The 10,147-nt window shown below is 40.6% G+C and overlaps 1 protein-coding gene across 1 annotated transcript; it reads right to left on the bottom strand.

Moving 5' to 3' along the window:
* Positions 1-6,529: 6,529 nt before the first annotated feature.
* Positions 6,530-9,925, bottom strand: LOC115223687 (cilia- and flagella-associated protein 57-like). The gene has a single exon (XM_029794360.1). It carries the CDS (start codon positions 9,923-9,925, stop codon positions 6,530-6,532), a length of 3,396 nt encoding a protein of 1,131 aa, XP_029650220.1.
* Between the last annotated feature and the right edge of the window lie 222 nt (positions 9,926-10,147).

Here is a 10,147-nt window from a genome sequence, read left to right as displayed (position 1 = left end):
ACCACACAGCCACTTCTACGCCTATATATATATCTATATATATAAAACTCTAGTTGTGTGAGTGTCTGTCCCCTTCGATTTAGATTCCTAACTCCTCCCACATTTTGCGGTGCAGTTTAACCAAATTCGGGTAGCTTATAGTCGTGATTCATATCGAGCCCGTCTGAGTATTAGTGCGCGTCAACGATGAGTCTACGATTTTAAAAATAATTTAACATCATTTTTTATTCCATTTTAATGCATAAAATGCATCGTGTGTCGATAGTGGCGGAGTTGGCGTCCACGCTCACAGCTGCACCTGTTTGCTTCTCCCCCTTCCCTCCCTCGTGAAGCTGTGGGGAAGGGAGTGTAAAGAAATCAACGTCGTAATGCGTTGTTAAGGAAACCAGCGTTCTTTTAGAACAACGACTTCATGGCTTGAAGACACCAAAACAGAAATGGCTAAGAAAGCCCGAATTTATAAGGGAAGTAACTCTCTAAAAATGCTTATATAGTTATTTCCCTTACAAACCCGAGCAACGCCGAGCGATACTGCTAGTATATATATAAAAGTGAAGTTGTGTGAGTGTCTGTCTCCTACGATTTAGATTCCTAACTACTCCCACATTTTGCGGTGCAGTTTAACCAAATTCAGGTATCTTATAGTCGTGATTCATATCGAGCCCGTCTGGGTATTAGCGCGCGTCTACGATGAGTCTACGATTTTAAAAATAATTTACCATAATTTTTTCCCATTTTAATGCATATTTTTTTCCCTCCCTCATGAAGCAGTGGGGAAGGCAGGGTAGGGAAATCAACGTCGTAAAGCGTTGTCAAGGAGACCAGCCTTCTTTTAGAACAACGACTTCATGGTTTTGAAGACACCAAAACAGAAATCGCTAAGAAAGCCGAAAGCAAATTCTACGAAATGGGAAACACGTCACACAGGGAAGGTTTCCCGTGCAAATAATTTGCACAACCGAATGCTTTAGTTGTTGCACAACTTTTACCTAAAAGATGTTATCCGAACACAAACTTTTGAAGGCAATATTGTATGGCGATGGTTCTTGTGAAATATGGTAACGGATTTAGTAGCCAAAAGGAGAGAGCAGAGGCATAGTATGATGGTGGCGGTGGTGCTGGTAGTGGTGATGGTGGTCGTGGTCGTGGTGGTCGTCGTGTTTGTGGTCGTGGTGGTGGTGTTGTTGGTGGTCGTGGTGGTGATGATGGTGGTGGTGGTGGTGATGGTCATGGTGGTAGTGGTGATGGTGGTGGTGGCTGAAGCTGTCGTCTGGCTTCTTCCAATTTTTTCGTGTGTCGGTGGCGGCGTTGGTGTTCATGCTCGCACCTGCACCTGTGTAGCTCCTCCCCTTCTTCCCTCCTCGTGAAGCTGTGGAGAAGGCAGGGTAGGGAAATCAACGTCGTAAAGCGTTGTCAAGGAGACCAGCGTTCTTTTAGAACAACGACTTCATGGCTTGAAGTCGCCAAAACAGAAATCGCTAAAAAAGCTGAAACAGATCCACAAAAACGGCAAAAACCGCCACACAGGGCAGGTTTCCTGTGCAAACAATTTGCACAACCGAATGTTTTAGTTGCTGCACAAATCTTTATATATAAAAGTGAAGTTGTGTGTCTGTCTCCTACGATTTAGATTCCTAACTTCTCCCACATTTTGCGGTGCAGTTTAACCAAATTCGGGTATCTTATAGTCGTGATTCATATCGAGCCCTTCGGGGTATTAGCGCGCATCTACTATGAGTCTACGATTTAAAAAAAAAATTACCATCATTTTTTCCATTTTAGTGCATTTTTTCGCTATTATATAAGGGAAGTAACTCTCTAAAAATGTCTACGATGAGTCAACGATTTAAAAAAAAAATTACCATCATTTTTTTTCCATTTTTAATGCATTTTTTGGCTATAACTCTCTAAAAATGCTTATATAGTTATTTCCCTTACAAACCCGAGCAACGCCGGGCGATACTGCTAGTATATATATATAAAAGTAATGCATAATTTATGGATTTATCTAATATATATGTATGTGTGTGTGTGTACATGCTTGTGTGTGTGTGTTTGTCCCCCCAACATCGCTTGACAACTGATGCTGTTGTGTTTACGTCCCTGTAACTTAGCGGTTCGGCAAAAGAGACTGATAGAATAAGTACTAGGCTTACAAAGAATAAGTCCTGGGGTCGATTTGCTCGCCTAAAGTCGGTGCTCCAGCATGGCCGCAGTCAACTGACTGAAACAAGTAAAAGAGTAAAAGAGTATGTATTCTAGGTTATTAGACAAAGAGTGTTGTTCAAGGAGCTGTCTTCCAAGTCTTATGATGTTATTAGCCTCATATATGTATGTATGTATGTATGTATGTGTGTGTATGTATGTATGTATGTGTGTGTGTGTATGTGTGTGTGTGTGTGTGTGTGTGTGTATGATTGCATGCATGTATGGATGTGTGGGCGTATGAATATGGACATAGTGACGTAGGACATTCAAGAAATAAATGACACAAGGGAGGTAACTTGAGACTTATGCTTACGTGGTTACTGACTGACTTAGTTCACGATTACTCAACACTTGACAACCGGTACTAGTTTACCTGTCTACAGCGTAGCAGATAAACAACAACAAAACTAAAACAAATCTTTATATATATAAAAGTGAAGTTGTGTGTCTGTCTCCTACGATTTAGATTCCTAACTTCTCCCACATTTTGCGGTGTAGTTTAACCAAAACCGGGTATCTTATAGTCGTGATTCATATCGAGCCCTTCTGGGTATTAGCGCGCGTCTACGATGAGTCTACGATTTTAAAAATAATTTACCATAATTTTTTCCATTTTAATGCATTTTTCGCTTTTATATAAGGGAAGTAACTCTCTAAAAATGTCTAAAACGATTAAAAAAATTACCATCATTTTTTTCCTATTTTAATGTATTTTTTGCTATTATATAAGGGAAGTAACTCTCTAAAAATGTCTCCGATGAGTCAACAATTAAAAAAAAAATTACCATCATTTTTTTCCCATTTTTAATGCATTTTTTTGCTATGTTTTGGCTATAACTCTCTAAAAATGCTTATATAGTTATTTCCCTTACAAACCCGAGCAACGCCGGGCGATACTGCTAGTTAAATAATAAAAGAAAAAGACCGAACTTAAAAGTAGTTCTGAGGTCGATTTGGGAGACAAAGGCAGAAGTGACGTTGTCGCATGGTCGCCGTCAAACGACTGAATGGGTATTCCACACATGGCAATCCAGACGATATATTTCTAATATACTTTAAACACTAAGTCAGAAGCGTAAATTCGAAAGCTAATCCTGAATTTTAATCTTTACCCTAATCTTGGTCCCTAATCTTGCTATTTTGAGTCACTGTGAACAAGGTTTGTAACCACGTAAGCGAAAGTCCCGCGTCACCTCCTTTGCATTGTGAATAGATGCACACACATTTGGGTGTATGCATCGACAGTTCAATGAACACACCAACTCAACCACATATTCACAAAACACCGGGAACTCTCTTAAAACTCGAAAGTCTTGTTGCTTTGTTAGCAACTGGCTTCGACTCTCTCAAGAATTTAAATTAAACGCAGAGGAAAAAAAAAAAAATCATTACAGTCTCGAGTAATCTCCCTTGAGCTATTCGACTGTTTGTGAGTCGGCGAGCTAGCAGAAACGTTAGCACGCCGGGCGAAATACTCAGCGGTATTTCGTCTGCCGTTACATTCTGAGTTCAAATTCTGCCGAGGTCGACTTTGCCTTTCATCCTTTCGGGGTCGATAAATTAAGTACCAGTCACGCACTGGGGTCGATGTAATCGACTTAATACCTATGTCTGTCCTTGTTTGTCCCCTCTGTGTTTAGCCCCTTGTGGGTAATAAAGAAATAGGTATTTCGTCTGCCGTTACATTCTGAGTTCAAATTCCGCCGAGGTCGACTTTACCTTTCATCCTTTCGGGGTCGTTTAAATAAGTCGTAAATAAACAGTTACGCAATGGGGTCGATATAATCGACTTAATCCGTTTGTCTGTCCTTGTTTGTTACCTCTGTGTTTAGCCCCTTGTCGGCAATAAACAAATAAGAAACGTTAGCATGCCGGGCAAAATGCTTAGCGGTATTTCGTCTGCCGTTACGTTCCGAGTTCAAATTCCGCCGAGGTCGACTTTGCCTTTCATCCTTTCGGGGTCGATAAATTAAATACCAGTTACGCACTGGGGTCGATGTAATCGACTTAATCTGTTTGTCTGTCCTTGTTTGTCCCCTCTGTGTGTAGCCCCTTGTGGGTAGTAAAGAAATAAGAAACGTTAGCACGCAGGACGAAATGCTTAGCAGTATTTTGTCTACCTTTACGTTCTCAGTTCAAATTCCGCCGAATTTTACTTTGCCTTTCAGCATTTTGGGGTCGATAAATTAAGTACCAGTTGCGTACTGGGGTTGATCTAATCGACTGGCCCCTCCCCCAAAATTTCGGGTCCTGTGCCTAGAGTAGAAAAGAATACGCCCCTATACACACACACACACACACACACACACTAAAGGCCCATAGCATGCCTAGATATTATGTATAAACCGTGCACAGGCTGTCTGAATATGTTTCTCCAAGACCACTGCCAAATGGTGTGATACCCGATGAACAGGTAGGATAAAAGAAAGAAGTCTGGGGCTTCTCCTCATCAAAGCTGTCCTTGAGGAAGCCAAGTAACATCACCGTAATCTCTTAACGACATAGTTAGATTACAAGAAGGCATTCGACTCTGTGCCCCACAAATTTCGAGAAATTAGGCTTCTCAAAACCAGAAAGGAGAAAGCTAATTCGAAGGCTACATATCCAATCCATCATTGGAACCGTAAAAATCTGGAAAACTTTATCGAAGTTTATCATTTAAATATATATGAGCATGTCTAGATATGTAACTCTATGCACGAGAATACATACATAAAACATACAAATCTGCACATACATACATGGTGGCTGCCCCCCTCGTTATCGCGTATGGCCATTGCACGAAGCTTAATCAATGTTGTTATCGTGCAATGCCTGTGCAAGAAGATTTCTTTGAAAGTGAGGAAAGGCTGTGCACTGAGTCAATCCCACTCACTAAGCAACAGCAGCCATAATCCGAAAAGAAGAACAAGTGAACATCATCGGTAACCACTGAGCCGCAGGTTTTATGTCGGAGTTATCCCAGTTACCCGAGTACCTTCTCCTAGAAGGATGCCCTAACACAGGCTAGGAGTCCTTCACTCCCAATGGTTTAACCGCGCGATCGGGTATTCAATCCGATTATTTCTATGTCCCCGCGCATGATACAGCCTTAAGACATTTAATGGATGGCCGTTGACTCTCAAGAGTTCCTCCGCCCTTTGACGGGTTTTGATTTTCATCCCGCAGGGTGTCCAAGCAAGCTTAGTGGGGTTGTCGGTTTAGTCGCCGACGACCCGACCATGCAACAGGTTGTTAGTGGGTTACATGTTACCAGTAGCACTCGAAAGTGACCTGACATAACATACATACATACATACATTACATTACATACATACAAAAATACCCTGTTACTGATGCTTGTCCACCGGTGATGTCCCCATGGATGACGAAAGCAAGCTTGGTACGCTGGCAAAATCTAGCATGTCAACACACATCGGCGACGTTTTCTCAGTGAAATAGCGGTGATGCAGGATTTTAGAAGCTGTGTACGTGTCACGGCTGGTCTATTTAGGAGCACTGCCGCCCTCTCTGTACGAGGGGCCTCGAGACCATGGGCATCAGGCACGCGAACCGTCGTCCACCCGAAAGAAAACCACGCGAATGGTTTATCTGGACCCTGAATAATGCTCTCAACGTCTACTTCTTGTCCAACGGGGATGTCCCCACGGATGACGAAAGCAGGCTTGGTACGTTTTTTTCCGTGAAATAGCGCTGACGCGGGATTTTGGCAGCTGTGTGTGTCACGGCTGGTCTATTTAGGAGCACTACGGCCCCCTTTGTACGAGGAAACCCCTATAAAGGGTGGGAGTAAACATCATCTGGCTGGTTTATTGTGACTGGTAGGCACTCATCTCAGCAGCAGAAGATTTCGATAAGTCGATTGCATCGATCCCAGTATTTGACTGGTACTTATTTTATCGACCTCAAAAGGATAAAAGGCAAACTCAGAACGTAAAGTAGGAAGAAAAGCCACTGAGCATAACGCGGTAACGATTCTGCCATCGCGTCACCTTGCCACCATCAGCGATATTTATTTCGAACACAGATGGCAACGAATTTGCTGAAGGACAGAGTCAATAAGATTGACTCCAGTATATAACTGATACTTTATTTCAACGAGCCCTGAACGATGAAACGAAAGAGATATGAGATGAAAAACTTTGGTGAAATTAACTTTTATTAGCAATAACAATATTACATGTATGAAAAAAAAAAAAATTCTTGCTTCACACAGCACGGTTTTTATCACTCAGTATAAAAACGGACGTATGACAATATACGATTCGTTTCGTCACATTAAAATGGTAAAACTCCAGCGATCAACAAATAACATCCATTTTCATTTCTCTCTCTCCATTTTCGAAAGCAAACGATGACTGTTCTCTTCTCTCTTCGACTGCATCTCTGCTGCCAGATTATTACGTTTGTTGATCAGGTGTTGATTGTTCTGATTGCTCTTTTTGGCGGTGCACTTCAACGTATATTTCAGTTTGAGTATGGTATATTCGAAATGGTTCCGCTGCCGACCCCGTTGGATCAGCGTATTGGGATCTAAACTGAGGGGCTTATCGACATTCTTAACAACGTATTTTTCATAAAGAGATTTTATGCGGTTCTTCAGTTGCTGTGGATCTTGCATTCTAAAAGACACGAGGTCGTTTAAATCGGAACAGAACCTGAGCCACAATTTTGTCTTCTGTTGTCGCTTTCTACGAACATCATCCAGCTTTTTAAAGGTGGCCGCTAATTTCAGCTTCATTTCTGCTGTATTATAGTCCGTTATGAAAAACTGCGAGGTGAAGGTTTCCAACTGGTTTCGCATACCAGCCATTTGCTTCATCGTTTTATTGATTTCCGTCTCCCTCTCTTCCACAAGCTGTCTGAGTTCGATAATCTTTTCCCATTCCAATTTACATCTCAGTTTCGTGACATCTTCATGCATCAGCTTCTGTTCGCAGAAACGCTTGTCTTCATCAGTTAATCCTTGAGATTGGAGCTTCACTCCTTTCTTTAAGATCACTATGTCGTCCTCTAGATTACTTTTAATAAGCTTTAGTTTTTCTAATTCCATCTTTAGCTTCCAGCATTCATCTTCGTTTTCTTTTAATTGTTTAGGGAAAGCTAAGAGTTTCTTCCGCAAAGTGCTACGTTCGGATTTTATTCTAGAAAAGGCACATCTCTCGACATACAAAAGTTTTTCATATTCGACTTTTGTGGAGATGGCTTCCTTTTCGGCATCATCTTCAATCAATTTCTCTATTTTATCGCATTCTTTCTGCAGCGTCGATAAATTTTCTTCGCACTCATAAATTTTCATCTCCAAACCTTCGGCTTTCTTTTCATATTCATCTGTCAATCGTGTTTCAAAACTCACTTGCGTTAATTCCAGTTGCTGTATCTCTTGCTCTTGTTCTTTTTCTAGTTCTGTTAATTTATCTTCAAGCTCTTTTTGTTTTGCATATTCTACCATTAACTTTTCCTCATTAGTAGAACAGATGGATTCTATTTGTGTGCAGTGATCGTTAATAATTACACTCATTTTTTTGTCATGCCTAGATTTTTCTTTGACAATTTCTTCCTCTATAATTTCATTTTTGAGTTTCAAATTTTCAATTTCTTGACTATAATTTTCGCCTATCTCTTTTATTTTTTCGTTGAAGTCATTGTCTTCGAGTTGCAATGTGTACTCGTTTTTCTGCGAAAGTTCTTCGACACGGGATTTCAGCTTCGAAATTGAACACATTTTTTCTTTTAACTCTTCCGCCGGAAGTAAAATTTCTTCAGACCAAATGGTACTCTGGCCATATACCGGACTCTCATCTTCATCATCATCATTAACCTTCCATATTGCAATTGAAGCATCTCTTGATGTTGAAATTAAGTATCGATCATCAGTCATGAAAATCATGTGCGTTGTTTCGAGGCTATGACAAGGATAATCAAGCCATCTTCCCCCTGGTATTGGAGGGTACTCCATGCTTCTTATATAACCATTATTAGTTCCTACAAATAACATTGTATTGGACCGAGACATAGCAACTGATGAGAAAAGACATTCACTCGGTGGAAACGTTTGCATTAAATTCGATTTGTGGATTTCTTTCAAAGAATGATCCGAGCTAACCACATATAGTTTTTTGTACTCGGTGTTAATTGCAACATCGTTACAGGCGCAGGATTTCAAGACACACTGACCGATTAACTTCCCGGTTTTTAATTCCCAGTCATAAACTGCCCCATCCAAGCCGCATGAGATTAGATTATTATCACCTATACACCAGGCGGTAGCTTGAACTCTACCGGTGTGACCTTTCAGGTTGGTCACCATTTCGAAAGTAATCGACGAGTATACCTGTATAAAGTTGTTGTTGACCGCCGCGAACATGTGGCCACCTCGACTGAAGTTGCAATGTGTACACATGTGGATGTTGATATCTCTAAACGGTCTGAAGTCATCCCTAAGAATATACATGAAACGTAATTTGTCGCTGAAACCTGCCAGAAGAAATAGTCCCGTTGGGTGCATAGATATGCTGTATACTTCTTCTGAAAAGTTTTTAGAAAATTCTAAGGTAAACGTTTCGCGGTTCCACAATTTTATGGAACCGTCCAGAGAGCTGGTTGCAATGAGAGGCTTCCACGAGCAGACACAACATCCAGTGATAGATTTATAATGGAAAGGCTGTACTAAAACATCAAACACAGTTACCTTATGTTTTGTTGGATGAACTGGTGTATAATACAGTTGTTTCATGTTGGTGCTAATAACGAGAGCGTCCTCCGATGGATTCACCACCATCCATTTTATAATTTGTTTACACAGATCACGGTTTTCCAAAACATCTGGCGGAAGGCAAACATTCCTAACAAACTTGTAAGTATCCCAGACGTCATCTCTTTCAAAAAACTGAACACATTTCTTACCACACGCTGTAATAAATCCTTTAGAATAACTGGTAATAGCCGTTACTCCACACGACATGACGGATTCGTCGGAAATATTCGTATATTGGAATACATTAAATTCAAGTCTTAAATCCATATCTTCGATAAACAACACTCGGCCACTGCCTGTACCCACCAAAAGACGTTGGTTCGCATCCCAGCAATAGCATTTGAAGTCTTGAGGTACGATCTTCGGAAAATTGAATTGTTTGTTTCTGTTTCCTTCGAAGCGGACCAATTTAAGGAACTTGTCGCCAAATATATGCACGTTGAAATGTGTTCGAGGGTTGAAACTAAGGCAATAAAGAGTCTCCGGTGCCACAGAATCTGTCACTTTGGTCGTGAGAAGTAGTTTCGATCTTTTCCATGACCAGTAAAGTAAGGTTCGTGATGGGTCGTCACACATGGCCACAAGATATCGAGAATTAGATGAAAAAGACAAACTAATGATCTTACAAGAATGCAATTTGTGGCAAACTAAAGTGTTCCTTTTCTGCATAGTTGACAAATTAAAAATGTTCACAGTTGGTTTCTCGGAATACAAAGCAACGGCCGAATAGGTACGGTTGGGAGATACAGCCATGGCAGTTATTTTAGTTCCTTTCTCTGATGCTATGAGTAATCGCATGGTTTTCTGTTCGGTGTTAAAAAGGACACAATAACAACCACAAGTATAAAAGATAGTTCGTTCATCGAGAAAAAAAACATTGCTAGAAATATCCGAGTTGATTCCAATCAAATATTTTAAAGTCACTTTAGAGGAAGCGATTTGAGATAGTTCCCCAAACATACCTGAATGCTGCTCCAAAGATAATGCTTGGTGTTGAGGCTCTTCGAGGCTTTAAATAGCTCCGGTCACGTGATTTGAAGGACGGCATGATTTACTATTTCCCTTTATATTACTTTCTGGATTTTACATTTTTTATTTGGCCATTCTACACTCACACACACACACACACACAACACAATGAATGCATATATATATATATATATATATATATATATATATTCG

Source organism: Octopus sinensis, linkage group LG23, assembly GCF_006345805.1.
Source record: "Octopus sinensis linkage group LG23, ASM634580v1, whole genome shotgun sequence".
Classification (NCBI taxonomy): domain Eukaryota; kingdom Metazoa; phylum Mollusca; class Cephalopoda; order Octopoda; family Octopodidae; genus Octopus; species Octopus sinensis.
This window is presented reverse-complemented; position numbering and strand designations above follow the sequence as displayed.

What these genes read in the sequence shown, in the direction of transcription:
- LOC115223687 (XM_029794360.1), bottom strand. Translation starts at nt 9,925, where the DNA reads ATGTTTGGGGAACTATCTCAAATCGCTTCCTCTAAAGTGACTTTAAAA.